Here is a 17,924-nt window from a genome sequence, read left to right on the forward strand (position 1 = left end):
CGGGCCGGGGAGCCCGCACGGCCGGCGCGGAGGTGAGTCCCGCGGGAGGCCGGGCGCGGGGCGCGGAGCCGCTCCCCGCCGCGGGACCCCGCGCCCCGACCCCGGACTGGGACCCCGGGTCCCCGCCCTCCTCGCCTCCCGCCCGGGAGCCCGCTCCCCGCCTGCGCACCGCACCCGGATCGTGCCTCCGGGGTCCCACTCCTCTCCCGAGCCCGCGAGGTGCGCCCCTCCTGCCCCGGCCCCTGCCCCGCCGCCCCGGCGCTCCCTCCCCACGCCTCGGACGCCGCCTTCTGCCCCGGCCGCACTTTGGGGTGCGCCCCGGGGTGCGCGTTCCGGCCGGCCGGCGGGGAGTGGCCGACCTTCCCGGGGCACCCGGGCGGCTGTACGCCCAGCGGGGCGGGGGGCCGGGCCGCCCTGCGCTCCCTGGGAGTCAGGCGCGCACCGCGGTTCCCACCCTGCCGCGGGGCTCGACCCTGGAGCTGCCGGCCCCGGGCCAGAAACCGGCACAGAGCCGGCCTGTGTTCGCACCTCGCTTGCAAAACTAAGCCGGCCCCGGAGGCCTGGGGGGGGGGGGGGGGCGAGTCCGGTTGCGCCCGGGAGAGCGCAACAGGCAGGTAGGAGTTTACTTTCAAAAACGCCGGGGTGGAGCAGAAGGCGTCCGGCAAGTCCCCGCCCGAGGTGTCCCCGTTGGAGGAAATCTCACCGCACCGGGGCAGCCTTCGCCACGGGCAGGACCTCCCTTCCTCCTGCAGCCTTTGAACTGCTCCAAGCAACGCGCCCAGAGAAGTGTGAAGCTTTATAAAAATTTAAACGCGTCGCCGGCGGAGGCAGGCGGGGGGCGGAGCCGTGGCCTGGCGGCCGGGAGCGGAGCCGTGGCCTGGCGGCCGGGAGGTGAGCGGCTGAGCCTCGGAGCTGAGAAATCTCTTGCTCAGTTTTCGCGTCTTCAAACCAGGTCATCAAGGCCCAGCCGAGGAGGTGTCGTGAGCCCGTTTAGCTCCTCGTTAAGAGATGTCAGAGCGCTTAATATTCTGATGATTGTGTGGCTGGCGCGTGCGTTCTGTTGAGCCCTTTGGACGAGGCTGTGGTTGGAAGTGCATGTATTTTTAGACCTTTATGCCAAAAGCCAGCAAGCTGTAAAGAATCTGGCCGTTTTCACCGATATGTTTATGAATTTTACAGAGTTGCTGGAAAATATTATAGCTTGTGTCACCCATCAACAATGCTAATTAGCATTCTTCCTCCTCCGGGTGGGTTGATTACACAGCTCCTAGGCTTTTTAAAGTGACATGGCAGAAACTGCCTAAAACCAGGGAAAAGTAATTAGTCATTTTAAGTAACTACTAATTAGAGTTTTTAGAGCTGAATTAAATCAGTGTGATCTAGCTGGGGCTTTGATTTGTGGGAGGAAACTGTTTTATTCTGCATTTCAGAGAAAAGGACACTCTTCACCTATCCATGAGCCTTTAGAATTCCCAAACATTGGTGTCTGTCAAGGTAATTAGTGAAATTATTTGGTTGCAACTTAATTTGTAAGTAAAATGGCAGCATTTTGAGACGGCATATTTGCAAGGACTGCTTGCCAGGCAGTACATTTTTATCGTCTTATGTGTTTGAGCACCAGGACAGAACCATAAAGGAAAGTTTCCTTACCAAGCACCAGTTCCGTGTCACCTTAGTCTATTGAAGAACAGGCGTTGAGTGAGGAAGTTATTCTCCCCTCCATCCCCCGATACACACAAACACCCTGTTTGTCACCCCAGACCTCAGCGGCATTTTTGGGTTACATGGGTGCTTATCCCATTGTATTTTAATAAGCAGTTTCTACCTTTGGACCTGCAGCTATTTCAGATTCTTTTCTTCCGGACTCTCTGCAACGCTTGGGACACCGGGCCTGTGAGCAGGAGTTGAAATTGCAAAATTCTTTGTGGGTTATGTGTGGTTTGGGACAATTTATGATGGTTGCCTGCCCTCCAAGGTGTAAATAAACAGTTCTGGTAATTGCTGTATTGCTATTCGTTTTCCATAGCTAAGCGCACAGGTTCTGGAATTCGATTCTCAGAGTTCAAGCCCTGGCTCCTTCACTTACTGTGACCTTGCTTTCCTTAACGGTAGCATGACATTAATATCTGATGTCCTTTACATTGTTGTTCTCAGGATTAAGTGGGATATTGCATGCAAATGATTTAAATGGTCCGCAACACATAGTAAGCACACAAGTAACTGTAGTCTGTTAAATTGTTATTGTCATGCTCTCTCTCTGTAAGGTAACTGGCTGTGGTTAGGGGACTAGCTGTGTGTGGGCATGTGATGTGGGCATCGTGCTATGCCATTTTCCAGAAGGTGGACAAGACAGGTTTAAGTGGACCATGTTTCTGCCAGCGGCTTTGGTCTCGCCTGCAGCCTGATGAAAAGGTGCATGCTGCTGTCCCCATTAGTGCCTTTCTGAATGCCATTTATTGGACAGCAATCATTGGACTAGGCACCATGGGATTTACAGAGGAGGTAGTACTCATAACAATCTGTTTTGTTTTTTTTTTTTAATTTAATGTTTATTTTTTTAGAGATAGAGAGAATGGGGCCCCAACATGAATGGGGCAGGGACAGAGAGAGAGGGAGACACAGAATCCGAAGCAGGCTCCAGGCTCTGAACTGTCAGCACAGAGCCTGATGCAGGGCTCAAACTCACGAACTGAGAGATCATGACCTGAGCCGAAGTCGGACGCTTTACCGACTGAGCCACCCAGGTGCCCCTAAAATATTTTTTGAAGCTTAAAAATCTAGCAGGGGATAAGAGGGTCACTTGAGAACAGATACCCATCATAGAACCCCAGACATGTTAACCATTCACAGCTCTTCAGAAATCCACACCCTGCTGCTGGGGGGGGAGGGGGGGGTGTTCCAGGGGTAATTAGCGACTGGAGCCAAGAGCAGTTATTTGAGGAAGGTGAGTTGAAATCTTTGGCAAAACAGGTAAAAAAAAAAAAAAAAAAATGAGGTTAACATTTTCTTTGTGTATAGTGGCCCAGAATCATTCATTTATCAGAGGTCTGTTGTAATGAAAATATCAATTGAGTTTGTCACAAATGCCACAGGCCTTCTGACCCCCCCATCAGCGACCTGGAGGGTGTTTTATGGTTTAGAGAGCACAAGTTCACAAGTTCAGCGAAATGTTTTGCAGGGCTTTGCCATACCCTTCCCACCCTCCCATACTTACAACCCGAAGGCCCTCCAGATAAACCCAGTGGAACACACAGTTTTTTCTCTGATCCCTTTGATAGTCACTTCCAACCTGGGACTAGTAAAAGGAGGCCCAAGGAACAGAATGTATGTCACTAAATTACTTAGCTACAGTTAATGGTATTAGTTCGAGGTAGAGCAGCACTGACCAAAAAATGTACATATAGTGTAATGCAATTGGTATGGAAGTCTTGTGCCATACTAAAGGTATTCTTCCTAAGGAAGAAGTATTCCTTCCTTGGGGCGGGCTCTGTGCTGACAACTCGGAGCCTGGAGCCTGCTTCGGATTCTGTGCCTCCCTCTCTCTCTGCCCCTCGCCCACTCACACTCTGTGAGCTTGAAAAAAATAAACTTAAAACAAAGATCTTAAAAAAAAAGTTAATGGAGTAAACCCTTTAGCATGCTATGTATGATAAAAAGTAATATGCACAGTATGGATAAACACGATTGCACCAGAAACTTCTTTCCCTTGGATTTACTGCAGAAGGAGCAGTGGCTCTTTAAATACAGTGTATGTCTCCATACCCCTCACAAGATAACTTTCTACCCTCCAAACCAGAGTTCCCGTAATTACTTCATAGCTGTAGGCAGAGCCGTTGATGTTTTTATAATTTCCTTTTCGTCAAGGTTAACTTATGTTTACCACTGTCATTACCGTAACATATTATTTCCCCCGTATGATTTTCTGAACACTGTGTTTTTCTTTTAAGTAGTAGTCAGGTATATTTTATGTGGGTGAACTTGACTTTAGGGAAAGATCCTCTCTGAGGCCAGTGACCTTCAATTTGTTTTTAATAAAGCATGGCGAAGGGGGTTCTCTCTGACATTTGTGCCTGGGAATCCCAGAATTTAAGATGCTGCCATGCAGTCAAAAGTGCCCTGTGCACCTGTCCCAGCGTTGCCCTCCTGGCCTTCATGAGATGTCACTTGACCAGCCCTCACCCTTTCCTGGTGTTTGCCTCCGTCTCCCACCCAAGCAGTGCCTATAGCTGGTACTACAGGGGTGAAAGGCAGGAGGGCAGTGGTGGGGGAGGGGGGGAGGGGGTAGTCAGGGTGTTTGTGGGAAGCAGCTGAACGAGACTGCTGCTGATTTTTACTTAGTGTGTCTGCAGTGAGATTGTTGTGTGAGCAAAAAGTTGGTGGTTCTGACATCACCACTAACCTAATCGCTGCGTTACTTTCCTCTTCTGTAAAACTGAGAATGTAAACTAGACAATGGCTAGGGTTTCTTCCACAGTGGATCTGTGGCCTCCACGGCCTGAGGTCTGCCACAGAAACCCTTACTCAGCACACATTTATTGATTGCCTGGTATATTTCAGGAGCTGAACAGACAGTAATGAATGTGGTCCCTGCCCTGGTGGTGCTTACAGTCTCCACTGGAGCCAGACATTAAGTAATCGTGCAATGTATGATTAAAAATTGTGACATAAAGGAAAAGTATAGGATTCTGTGAAGGGGCCTCATGTAGACTGGAGGGTCCAGAAGGGCCTCTTGAAAGAACCAGTATTTATTTATTTTTGAATTTTTTTTTCATGTTTGTTTTTTGAGAGAGAGAGCGTGAGCAGGGGAGGAGCAGAGAAAGAGGGGGGCAGAGGATCCAAAGCGGGCTCTGTGCTGACAGCAGAGAGCCGGATGGGGGGCTCGAACTCACAGTCTGTGAGATCATGACCTGAGCCAAAGTTGGAGAGCCTGGTGCCTTGAAGGGCCTGGAGCTGGAGAAGGAAGAGTGCAGCCTGGGAGGTGGGCAGGGCCCACACACCAAATGAAGGATTTTGGTTTATGCCAACTGTCATGGGACACCATCCATGTGCTGGTTTCAAGCAGAGAAATGACCTCCACGTTGTGATATGAAAGATCACTCTGGGTGCTGTGCACCTGCCAGTGTGGGTCCTCTCTGGGGCCAGGATGATAGAGGGACAGTTCCAGATTCCAGGATCCATATTTATATATATATATATTTTTTATTTTGAGAGAGAGAGCGTGCGCATAGGCGCGTGCACAGATGTGCAAGTGAAGGGGGGGGCAGAGAGAGAGGGGGAGACAGAGGATCCGAAGCAGGCTCTGCACTGTCAGCATGGAGCCTGATGCAGGGCTCGATCCCATGAACTGTGAGATCATGACCTGTGCTGAAACCAAGAGTCTGATGCTTAACTGACTGAGCCACCCAGACACCCCTATGTTTACACGTTTATATGACTGTCCTATTCAGGCCAGTGTAGCAGCCTATCAGTTTATTACCCCAGGAACCTGATTCCTTTTCATTACTTTATTATTTTCCTGATAAGGCATCCCTCTGACCTTATTTGAATCCTGCTACTTTCTTGTGCATAGAGGCGAACTGTCTCCGAAAGATAGCATTGCAGTGATAAGCTTCGCCATGGGTGTTCCTGTGGGCTATATCGAAGTTCTTTCGTTGGCCCTTAAAATGAGTCCACCCGGGATTTTGTCCGTTTGCCTGCTGCTGCTTGTGCTTAATCCTTACTCAGATCTTGGACAAGAGTAGATCGCTGAAATAGAGACAGCATGATTTAGGAGAAAGGGCCCGAGCTCTGTGTAGACTGGATTCTGTGGGGAGACCTGCAGGCTTCGTAATACACGAGCCCTCTGTCCACAGAGCCTGGGGGAAGTGGGTGGCTGAGCACCAGGAGAGTGACGGAGGCTCCTGAGGACTGACGTCAGCACTTAGTGACAGCAGGATGTGTGCGAGTCACAGGAAAGAGACTGTCAGAAGTGGCACCGGGCTGGACTGTACCCCCCCCCCCCCGGCAGAGGAAATTGGAAAGAGGTAGCCGAGTAGATGTGCCCTGGGGATTCTTTCAGTATTTGTTGAGTACCTACCACGTTCAGAGTATCTTGGTGTAGGCAAATCATAGCTCCTGACTCCAAGGAGCTTATGCGAGAATAAATCCGTGGACAAAGAAGAAGAAAGGGCGAGTTTTGAGACTGAAGGGATAACCCGATGGGGGGAGAGGGAAGGCGCGTTGGAGAAATGGTAGCACCAGTACCATCAAGTCAGAGGCTGACGGGCAACAGAGAGCTCTGGGACGACAGGCCAGGGGCCGTGTGCGTGTGCTGTTGTCTCTGCTGTGTCCCAGCAGCGCTTACCGGGGTCTCCTGTGGCTGCTTGCTAAATGCAGAGGTAGATGAATGCAGAAATGGGGTCAGAAGGTCTAGGGAAAGGAGGACGAGGCTGTGACCTTTGGGTTTGGCCCACTTAGAGCTAGTTCAGTGGAGTGTCGAGGGAGGAGGATTGGGGTGACAGTCGAGAGGGAGGGAGTGGCAGCAGATACAGACCACCCCTTTGATGAGTACAGGCAGGACTTGTGGGAGAACGTGGACGTGGGTGCCGGTAGAGTCAGGTAAAGCCCTTCCCCAGAGGTCACTCGGGAGCCCAGGATTTCCTTTGAGGGACATGCCTGGAGTTGTCCTAATAGATGGCCAGAGGTTTTAATGAGGACTTGGAATGACATCCTTGTGCGGAGGGAGGAGGGGAATGAAGCCTGGGTTGCCATGTGCCTTCCGCAGGGAGCCTGGTTTAATGTTCTCACCAACCTTAGGAGGAGCTCATGTGAAGTGGCCTCATTTTATGGGCGGTGGGTGAATAGTGGCTCAGAGATGTCATGACTGGGAAGCATGAACAGGACCAGCCCAGGTCTCAGGGCCTGGGTCACCTGCCTCTGAGACAGGGCAGCAGCATTTAGCCAGAATTAGCTAATTAGCTCCTGGTACTGAGAGGTTTAGTAATTTGAGGTTTCATAACCAATAAGGGGATAACCAATAAAGCCTGGGATTGGAACCCAGCTCCCGATACCGTATCTGTTGCCATTTTCAGATCACCCCTGGGAGAACAGTGGCTGGCTGATTTATCCCAGTTTGACAGATGAGGAAACTGAGGCCGACTTCAAGGCAAGCGGCCCCTCCCAGGTCGTCCTGGACAGTGAAGAGGTCTGGCTAGAACCCATATCCCCCCACTGCTCGCCTTGGGCTCTTGATGGCAGAGGAGAAATGATGAGTCCGGACACCCAGGCCCAGGGAGGTTCGCCCAGGGTCACAGCCCCTGGAAGTGAACATGCCTCACTTAGAGTGAATGCTGAGGGCAGACGCATCCTAAGCGGTGTTTGAGGCTGAGGGCCTCTAGGTTTACAGGTTGTTGGCAGGGTCATTGTGGGGGGCGGGGAGGGCATTGGCATTTGCAGCTCCTTTGTTTTCTCTCCATACTTATCTCACTGGCTTTGTTTGCACTGGAAGGAGGGGCCCTGAATGGGCGGAGACCAGCTCTGGGGTGAGGGATACCGGGGCAGACAGACTTGTGGTTCTCAGGCTTCTAGAAGTCAAGGTTGAGCATGTGGGGCTCAGGAATGTACTTGGAAATGTTTCCCATTCATTTCTATTGCAATGCAATATCTAATGAATTTGGGGAAACACCCAGGAGCCGGCAACAAATAAATCACCTACTTCCATTTTCTGATGTTCCCTCTTAATCATGTTTACATAAGCCTTTTATATGATTGTAACTGTAACCCAGATTCAGGATGTATTTATAATCCTGTAGTGTGTCTTTTATTTATTTATTTTTTACTTAAAAAAATTTTTTACATCTATTTATTTTTGAGAGAGAGGGAGAGAGAGCGCGAGCAAGGGAGGGGCAGAGAGAGAGGGAGACACAGAATCCGAAGCAGGCTCCAAGCTCTGAGCTGTCTGCACAGAGCCCGACATGGGGCTCGAACCCACGAACCGTGAGATCGTAACCTGAGCTGAAGTTGGACGATTAACCAGCTGAACCACCCAGGTGCCCCTGTAGTCTGCCTTTTAAATTTACCATTATATTGTAAAACTTTCCATACTTCGTAATTATTTTAAACAGCTCTATGATTTTTCTTTGGGTGGATGAATCATGTTTTCCTTACCTATTCCTCTGCTTTGGGGGCATTTAGATGATTTCTCACTTTCCACTGTTATAGACAATGCGGTAGTAGTTTTTCTTTAAAAAAAAAAAAAAAATTCTTTCCCTAGGATAAATTCTCAGGTGTTTGGATTCCTGGATTAAAGAGACAAAAAACTTTTTCTCTCTTTTCTTTCTTTCTGTTTTTTTTTTTTCATTGGTTTTCAGCAACTGCAAGCAACATCCCTTAAAAGCTGCTTCCCTGTGTATTGTTCTTGGGACCAGCAAACTGGCAGTGGGGGCTGGGCACTGTCTAGGCTGTGGGATGGGAAGTCACTTCCTCCAGCCTGAACCCATGCAGCGAGGCTGTGGCCAGGAAATGGCCAAGGGCCAGGTCTCTCCCAGCTCTGGTTTGCCTGCTGCTGTGGAAGGGGTTTGGCCTGCCCCGCACCTGCCTCCCAGACACCCGGGGAAGCTCATTGCTGCCTGGGCGGTGCATTTAACACTCAGACACTTCTTCCTTGCTCACTCTGTTCCGTAACAGAGACCCCAGAGGAGGTGGTTGCCGTCATTTATCTTCCAAGATCTTTGGGTTGCCTTTGACAGTAAATCTCTTTTTTTCTCTCCACTTTTCCTAGAATTTGTTCCTGTCGAAGAGCGGCTCCTGGATCTCCAGACCCTTTGCAGTCTTAGGAGGCGAGTAGGTGAAATTCCCTACCTCTGAGGAGAAACACTGCCCGTTCCTTCATCAAGAGCAAGCTCCCCATTGCTATGGATACCGAATCCACATACTCTGGATATTCTTACTATTCAAGTCATTCGAAAAAATCTCACAGACAAGGGTATGTAAGCTCTGGGTTGTTCCACATTTCCTTCTGGGGACACTGGCAGGTGGGTCCAGATTTCAAGACTCACTTTTCAAATGGCAAAGCCAGGTTGCAGGGCTGCTGATGGCTGGAGGTTCAGCCCACGGTGCGTGAGAAGCTGCTGGACGTTAAGGGCATTTAACTCGCATTGGGAGTAACTATACCACCAATGTATATTTTACAGCTGCCATTACAGTTGACGACCTTAAGTGTTCACAACTGATTTTAAATTAAAGTTTCTCCCTGCAGTGGAAATGTTTTTCATTTCTAAGTGCTTCTCATAGATGACAGTTCTCCCAAAAGCTTTACTGAGAATATAAATTAAAGTTAAAAAAAAGTGTTAATTTGTTGCTTTTTACCCAAAGCTGCTGACTCATTGTCCACTAGGCATTTGCTGTGAGGTTAATGCACGAGGTGGTGGGATTGGCCTGGTGCCATATCTCTCTCTGACTAGTTTTCCCAGTGAACAGGCCCAGGTTATGAAAAAAACGCCATCCGAGGTGATGGGGCCCTGTTGCCTTCCTCTGTGCAAAGTGCACAGGTCTGCATTGGTGTTCCTAGAGCCTGCGGTATTCCAGACCTGCAGAATGTTTGGTGAGGAAAGGAACAAGGGAAGGTAGGAAGGAAGGGAGGGAGGGAGGGAGGGGTGCTACTGTAACTGGTTAAGAATACAGATGGTAAAGTTGTAGTGCTATATGCTGCCTCTTACTTAGACTCCTCACCTGTGAAATGGGTATAGCAGTACCCTACTTACAGGGCTAGTGAGAAGATTAAATTAGATTGTGCTTGTAAAGCGTTTAACACAGCACAAGGTGGGAGGTCACTATCCCGTGGCCGTATCAATGCTGTTAATGGCCTTGGCATGTCAGCATTACATTCAAAGGTTCCAACTGGCCACAGCCCAGAGGTCCAGCTGTGGTCACAGCCCAGTGTGGGCTGGGAACGGTAGTGGAGGTGGTGTTTCCCTGACCAAGCAGTTCCTCATACAAGCAGCTGAATGCAGAGTGGGATTTTGTTTTGTAAAACGGCAGTAAGATGTGTCTGTCTAATTGACTTACTCGTTTGTGAGCCCATTTGGATTTACACAGGCAGCGGGAGGTCTGGGAGGATATTCTCCAAGCTGCCCGCAGCGGTCACCCACAGGAAAGGGTCCAGACACGAGATGGTGACTGATGGCAGTTTTGTTTACGCTTTATCTTTCTGTACCCATTCAGTCTTCCCTAAGGGTGTGTTTCGTAATTAAGACTATGAACGGAATGAAAGAATATAAAACAAAAATCTCCAAAGATTGTTTAATGACCCGAGACAATGTTTATGAATCTGTGCTATAAAAAAACAGGAGTCAAAACTGTGCACGTTACAATAGTTACATATTCTTATGAGAAAATGAATGGTAACATTGACGATGCTTGTCCTGTTTCTGAGTATAGGGTTATTAAGATTTTGATTGTTGTTGTTCTTGAAACCTCCATTATTTTCTAAATGTTCATGTGTTGGTCTTTTAATCCTAAAAATGCGGGGCAGGGATGTGAATGAGCTTGCCCAGACCCTGGGTAAACCTTTCTGACAGCATATGGAACAGAAGCCTGCTGAGTGAGGCTTCAAGTACCATAGATGAGCCCAGATCCCGAGAAAGTCAGAAACACGCTGGTGATCAGAGATTCATCACAAGTTTCAACCGCTGGGTACATGTACCAGACGAGTTCTAAAACACCAGAAACAGCTGTTTGGAAACATCAGATCTTTGGCTCTAACTGGAGAAAGCCATTCCCTTGTCAGTGTGCCAAGCTTCCCTTTTCCACATGGTGGTGACAGAAGTAGGAATTTGGGGTTCTGTTGGTGCTTGGAGATGAATCGGGGAAGACGTGTTCTGAGTAGGAACCATCTCTGGCCTCCTCTGCCTGTATGTTTGTCCCAACTGTCACACTTCAAGGCCCCAGGCTGTGCTCTGCTGTTTCCTCCGGCCTCTCAGGGGCCCCCCACAAATTGATACAGCAGTGCTCTCGTGGTGACTTTAAGAGACAATAACTTCCAATTAAAACAGCCTGCGGAATTCTTAGTGCCTTTTCGGACCCATGCGGAAAGTCCTTGGCAAATGATAGCACAAGCTGAGACTTTCAATAAAGCAATCAAGGAATGTTCCTGAATACCTATTTAGAAAAGCTCTGGGTGAAGGGATGGGGAAAAACAGCACCCACATGCGGTGAGTTCTCTGAGAGCCCTGGAGGGTGTAGTAATTGACGATGGGACCGAGCCTGTAGTCTGTGGATGGTGGATGCCAGGGAGTTCTTTGGGCGTAAAGAATATTAAGTGGTAATAATACCCCTCACTGGCGCATAAGCAGGCCCTAGACCCAGCCAAGGGTATTGTGTCCCCCAGGAGTGTCCCCGTGAAGGCTGCTCTGCTCAGGGATTTGTCAGAAATTTGAATGAAAAGTAGGAAAGGGGAGGGACCTTGGTTTTTGGTAATTTTAGTAGGCCCCTAACTCAGGAATAATGAAGTGTACCAAACTTGATATGCCCAGTGACTCGGCGATCATCTTTGGGGGACTGGCTGGGTTCCAAACAGATGACAAGTGACTCCTTTTTAACAAAGAGGTCAGTGGTCTGGTTTTGTGATGTCTGCTGTCTCCAGAGGGTGTCCAGTTAACTTGCTGGGAAAATGGTGCGGACTTCAGCCGACCTTGCCTTACCTTTTGCGCGTTCCTGGAGTTACATGCTACAGCTATAACAGTGATGCTAATGAACCCTTGGCAGGTACCTGCTAGGACCCTCAGGCTAGGACCCTCGTGTGCTGAAATGCATTGTTCAAAAGAGGGCTGCCTGAGCGGTGAGGGAACTGGTGCTTTTGTTCCCAGGCCGCCCCAGAGTCGGTTTGCCAGGTGCCCAGCCCTCCCACCCGACTCCATGCCGACCGGAAGCGGCCAGCCAGCCCCACAGTCAGCAGAGAAAGGACAGGTAGTGGGTGGTGGTAGAGAAGGAAAGGGAGGAGTGACTGGTGGGGCCGGCTTTCCCCAAATAGAAATAGACCAACAACAGACACAGAGCTGAATAGTCTTCCCAGGAAATGCCGACTGTGGTGGGAACGGAACAGGAGTCGATGGGGGTTCTGGCTAGAGCAAGGGCATTTTACAGCAGCCCCCAAGGGCTTAGCTCTAGAGCCGCCTGGGTAGATGCGTTTGCACACACATACACACACGCAGGTACAGACACGTGCTGGGGCCTCCTGCGTGCCGTCGCTGGCTTCTCCACCCTCTCACCCGCACGCACACGGGACAGTTACACTGATCTGGACTCTGATGGGCAGATGCTGCATAGAGACCGACTCACAGGTGAAGACACCGGTTCCTGTGGCTGACACAGCTGCCCGGCACACCGGTGATCCACGCCACTGAGGCGGAGCCGGAGACCCTCCCTGGCGTGCATGCCTTTGTCACAGCCCTCTTGTGGCGTGGTGGCCTTACCCAGCCCCCTGCTTCAGTCTCCTGTTTCCACTCTTAGATCCCGCCAACAGCGGAGAGCCCTCTCCTGGAGTGCACTCGACACGACATTTGGAGCCGTAGAGATGGACATGTGAGCACCCACTGTAGTGAGGCGGCCATCCTGCGGCTCGAAGCTCTGCACCCTGGACAGCACCGAACGGCAGTTAATTTCGTTGGACTTCTCCATTTAGGACTGGCTCCGACACCTTCCCGGAGCGGTAACTCACCACCGGTGATTTTTGTAAAAGCCGTGTGACCACAGGCACCGGCCCAGTGTTGACCAACCCCACTGCTGATGCTGTGTCCTGACGCAACGCACGCTGGCCTGAGCCTCGTCCCCAGTCTCATCCGCTTCACGCTGTTTTAATGAAGAAGCCACGCTACGCCGCAACATCGCGCAGCCAGGCGTTACACTCACGTTTCCCATTATTGAGCCCCTGTTGTATGCAGGCATGTCACAAACAGCCAGGCTGCCAGGCAGTCACCCCCAACAACCCTCCTCCTCAGAGCATTTGGGGGGAAGCACCTTGGGGCAGGTTTCCCTGGACCCCCCGCATCTTAATCACCGGGGGTGCAGGTGACAAACGCAGATTCCCATTGTCTGCCTACCGGAATTCCCTAGGGGTGGGGCCAGCGAATGTACCTAAATCCCATCCTGGTGCAGGTGTGGGAAGCACTGGTTTAGGGTAGCTGGCTCTAGGGGATGAGAAACCTTCCCAGGGTTATCAGACAGTAGGCTCCTGTCTGGTTCACCTCAGATGTCGCCCGGGGAATGGTTAGGCTGCCACTTCTCCTTCGGGTGCTGCGGGGCCCTTTAAGAGCCGCGGGGGTGGAGGTGGTCAGGTTGATGGCTGGCCCTAGAGAGGCTGTTTCCATCCCTGGGTGCCTCCCCACTTGCTCTCTGCCTTGGCAACGTTCAGGCTCAGCACTTGGCACTCAGTGAAAGAATTTTGATTTCCCGTGGAATTTGTGCTGTCACGGGATTTGACCCCTGGGACTAGTGAATAGATAGATGGGGTGGGGGAGCATGTGACTTGGCTGACGGCAGAAAGAGTGATGGAAAGCGGTTGGGGATGGTGGAAACACAGGATGGAAGGGGAGGCTCCTGGGTCTGGCCGATGGAGGCCCTGGGGAGCGGGGGTTCTAGGCTTCGTCCACACTCTTCATCCTGAAGACTGCGCAGGCGCGTGGGAAGGCTCTCCCAACTTGTTTTTTGTTTCGCACACCACTGGGTCCTTTTGAAGTGAGTGTCTTCGGCAGCCCAGAGTGTGGGACCCATCGCTTCATGCTGTCCAAGTTCACAGTGCCTTTGTGGCCACCAGAAGTAGCTCCACAGGCAGATTTCGTGGCTCCGGTAGTTCATCCAACAGAGGGTGTCAGGATGAGCATTAGGAATGTTCGTGCCACCAGATCTGCAGATCAGCGCGGCGTAGCGGGTGTGAGACGCGGTGGTGGGAGCAGACCTGGGTTCACATCCTGCTCTGCCGCTCACTACGACTTTGGGAAGTCAGTTAACCTCCATGACCCTCAGTTTCCTCATCTGTAAAACAGGGACAAGGCCACCAGCCTCAGACAGTCACTGTTAGGATTGAATGAAGTTAATGAATTGAAGCACACCGAGAGGTGCTCTCTAACTCGGAGTGGGAGTGGAATGATTGGCACTGATGGATGCATCTCTAGGTAAACAGACAGATTCTCTGCTGTTGTCCTCGTTACCTGGTTAAAATAAAACACCCAAGTTGACCAGAGCACGTGTATTTCTAGACTCTAACTTAGCAATAGATTGGGATGATATGTTATGCTCTAGCAGTTGGAGATGCTGTCACTGAGAACTTCTGGGACCAAGAAAGCCTCCCTGCTCTTTGAAGGAAATAACCAATGATTATCCTAGGGAGGTACTGATAAGGTAGGAGTTTGCCCCCAGGAAGTCTGCATGTGATTTTGTTTGGTAAATGGTAGGTTAACAGGACACTGTGGAGAAGGAGTTGGATTGTGTATTAATAGCTCCTTTTATATCTCCTTCTTTAAGGCCCCTGTAACTGAAATCTGCATATGTTATCTGTGGGGTATGATCATTATTCCCATGTCAACAGATAAGGAAACTGAGGTTTTCAGAAGTTACATAATTTGTGCAAATCGAATAGGGGCAGACCTGAGATCTGACTGATGTCCCCAGAGTCTATGTGTGCAGTGCTCTGTCCTGTCTGGGGGGCCTTGGGAATGAGGGCAAGTGTTTGAGGGAGGACTGATGTCAAGGAGGCCGTATAAGACCGGAGGTTGAGGGAGCTCACTCTTGGCCACCGAGGGGCTCCTTTGGGGGGGGGCTCCTGAACTGAGTGTTCACAGACGGGGGTGGGAGTCCCAGTTTCCGTAGGTGGTTAATGGCTAGGTTGTGACCACACTCAGCTTCACACAGTAGTTGATCCCTGTTGTAATTTCAACATTGACCCGAGGCAGGGTGCTCTCATGGTTGCCCTGGAAGACCACCCAGGAAGTGCATCTGGGGTAAAATGAGGCAGCAGCCTGTTTTCCGTAGGAAGCCTGAACATACACACACATAGACAGTTGCACCCCTTGGTGTCATTTGTACTAGATTTTTGTGTCCTTCTGGGTCCTTTGGACTCAGCCAGAGCCTACGGGAATGACTTTCAGTTTGAATTTCTAGGAATGAGAAGTAAATGCTTCTCTGTGCTGGTTTAGAATTTCCTTTCTTCTTGTGTTATGCAAAGGTGTAGGGTGACAGTGTGTCCCAGATTTTTTTGGACAGACCAAAGTGCAAACATTTTGCAGTGTTGCCTCCACAAGAAAGTCCTAGAAAATGAATTTAGGCAGCTTGTAAGCAAATCAAGTCAGCTACAGAAATTCTAAAATTCACAGTGTGAGGCTTCGAAAAGGTGTATTTTCAATTCCACTGTTGAGGGTGGAGTGAGTCTCTGTTTTGGGTCTTCGGATGGCAGGAGGAAAATACTAAGTTGGGAGTAAAAATGAGCTTATTCCTTGTAGGCGGGTGGCGTGGGTGGGTATTGGCTGCGTGCGTGTGTGTATGTGTATGTGTAGAATTTTTCTAAGCTCAAAATCAAATCTGCAATGTATTTTGATGAGAAGTGATTCACGTGGTATAAACGTGCTAGCTGATGATCAGTCATTTTTGTTTTTTTCAGGGAGAGAAATAGAGAGAGACACAAATCACCCCGGAATAAAGATGGCAGAGGGTCAGAAAAATCTGTCACCATTCAAGCTCCCACTGGGGAGCCCCTGTTGGCAAACGATTCCACTCGGACAGAGGAAGTTCAGGTAAGGATCAAAGGCAGTCTGTAAGCACACTGCCACTGGATCAAGACTCTTTTCAGTAAATGTTTTTCTAAGTCTTGTTGCAGTAGGTTCTCTTGGGTTTTTATCTTTATTTTTCTAGCATGATAATTAGTTTATCTATGTCTCGTGGTTTCTTGTTGGTCTAAGGACAGCCTGTCCTGCCATTGGCTGCCTTGGGGATTGTTCTGAAATGCGATTGGTTGGCCTGCTTTGACTATGGTGTTGAAAAGAAGCCAGCCGGGCTGATGACAGGGCAGAGAAAGGGAAAGTTACAGGCTGTCGTCTCCAGAGACTCGTTCCAAAGTGGAACAGTACGGGAGGGAAGGAAATGTCCTCTCTAGCAGCCCTGAGTGGCATGGAGAAGAAGAGGTTCAGAGAGCCCAGACTGACCGCTAAGAGATATATGAAATAAATCGGGGGCTGGACACTTAGATGCCCGGTAGGAAAACCTGGAAGAATGAAATAGGCCCTCAGTCACAGAGAAGGGACACACACATATCAGGCAGGCTGGGGGCTGAGCAGCAAACTGTGGGGCACCTCAGCGTCTGGACAGAGGCGTAGAGCATTGGGGTCTGTGGCAAACTAGAGAATGCATTTCCTCTGTCAAAGGAGCAGCAGCTCCCCAGCTCTGGACACGTCTTACTGCTCAGGGGTGCAGGAATTCTGTGTTTCTGGGTGTACTGGTACTTAAGAAGAGCTAGAAATCAGATTTTATGTGAAGTCACCCAGTTTTAAAATATTGGCAGTGTATTAAAAGACACCGTGTGGGTTCTTGTCTCTGGGTCCTGACTATCTGGCAGCCCTCCTGATTTAAATAAACATCTGAGCTGTACTGAGAAACACGCTTGCATACCTTCCACAGCTCTTGAAATACATGCACGTACAGCCTTGGCCCTGAATAGACCGATGTATGCTCACACCTGCAGCTGCACACATACGTGCATCTTTAAGCAGACAGAGGCGCTGAAATTGGGATTCCTCAGAGCACACGAGGTGCTCTCAGAACCCAACGCTCAGCTGTGGGATGAAGGTGGAGTTTGGCCAGTGATGAGTAAATGCCGTCAGTAGGAACGTTGCACTGTCTGCCACGGCTCTGGGAGGGCCAGAGGGGTGGCCTTGACTGGCTGACCCTGAGATTGGACGCCCTTGAAGTGCTGCAGGGCGGCAGTTTCCTTCCGCATGTGGATTCCGCAGTGCTGGCGGCCCACTGGGAGGACATTTCTTCTTTGCCGCTTCTCTACACCTTGGAGCTCGCCGGGGAGCTGTTCGTGTTTACGCTAAGTTGATGTGATGGGAAAGGCCCTGACGTGGGTTTTTGGAGGCGGTACTTCTCAGCAGCTCTGTGACCAAGGGCAGTCATGACCTTTGTGGGCCTCAGGCTCTTTAGATATCAGATTTAGAGGATCTTAGATCCTTTCTGTTCTAAGAACCCCAAGCTTCGGAGGACGCTTCGGACAACTACGCTCTTTAGGCACAAGGTGTACATCCATTCAGGGGATTTAGTTAGAAACGCTGGCTAAACCATAGCAGTGTGGTGGTCAACGAAATGACCACGAGACACTAGGAATAATTACTTCCACACTGATTATCAACTGAATATTAGGCCCAGTACACAACATGGAATCCAGTATTTACGTTTCACTCTTTCTAGGTGTTATAAAGTAAGTTATTTTGTGTAGGCTGTGAACTCACCTTATGTTACAAGTTGTTGATTTTTTTTTTTTAATGTTTGTTTATTTTTGAGAGAGAGAGAGAGAGACAGAGTGCGAGCAGGGGAGGGGCACAGAGAGAGGGAGACACAGAATCCAAAGCAGGCTCCAGGCCCTGAGCTGTCAGCGCAGAGCCCAAGGTGGGACTCGAACTCACGAACCCGCGAGATCATGACCTGAGCCAAAATCGGATGCTTAACCGAATGAGCTACCCAGGCTCCCCACAAGTTGTTGATTTTTGACGTTGTGGCTATTTTTTCCTCTATATCGGTGATTTTTTTTTTCATTGAAGGGAATTTACCCACAGAAATGAACAGATTTCAAGTGTAGGGTTTGAGAATTTCAAACAGCTGAATAAACCCAGAGAACTTATACTCTCGATACATACGTTTTTATTCCTCTACAAAGTTCTCATGTTCTCCCCAGTCAATTCCTG

At 49.9% G+C, this 17,924-nt stretch overlaps 1 protein-coding gene across 1 annotated transcript in view; it reads left to right on the forward strand.

Annotated features, from left to right (window-relative positions):
- Positions 1 to 17,924, forward strand: part of VANGL1 (VANGL planar cell polarity protein 1) — a 54,775-nt gene continuing 36,851 nt past the window's right edge. The window contains exons 1-3 of the mRNA XM_040471405.1: positions 1 to 32; positions 8,759 to 8,962; positions 15,629 to 15,761. Coding sequence (XP_040327339.1) covers positions 8,892 to 8,962; positions 15,629 to 15,761 — 204 coding nt within the window. The 5' untranslated portion in view covers positions 1 to 32; positions 8,759 to 8,891. The remainder of the gene's footprint in view (positions 33 to 8,758; positions 8,963 to 15,628; positions 15,762 to 17,924) is intronic.

This window comes from Herpailurus yagouaroundi, unplaced genomic scaffold (genome assembly GCF_014898765.1).
Source record: "Herpailurus yagouaroundi ecotype Mexico unplaced genomic scaffold, PumYag 77, whole genome shotgun sequence".
Classification (NCBI taxonomy): domain Eukaryota; kingdom Metazoa; phylum Chordata; class Mammalia; order Carnivora; family Felidae; genus Herpailurus; species Herpailurus yagouaroundi.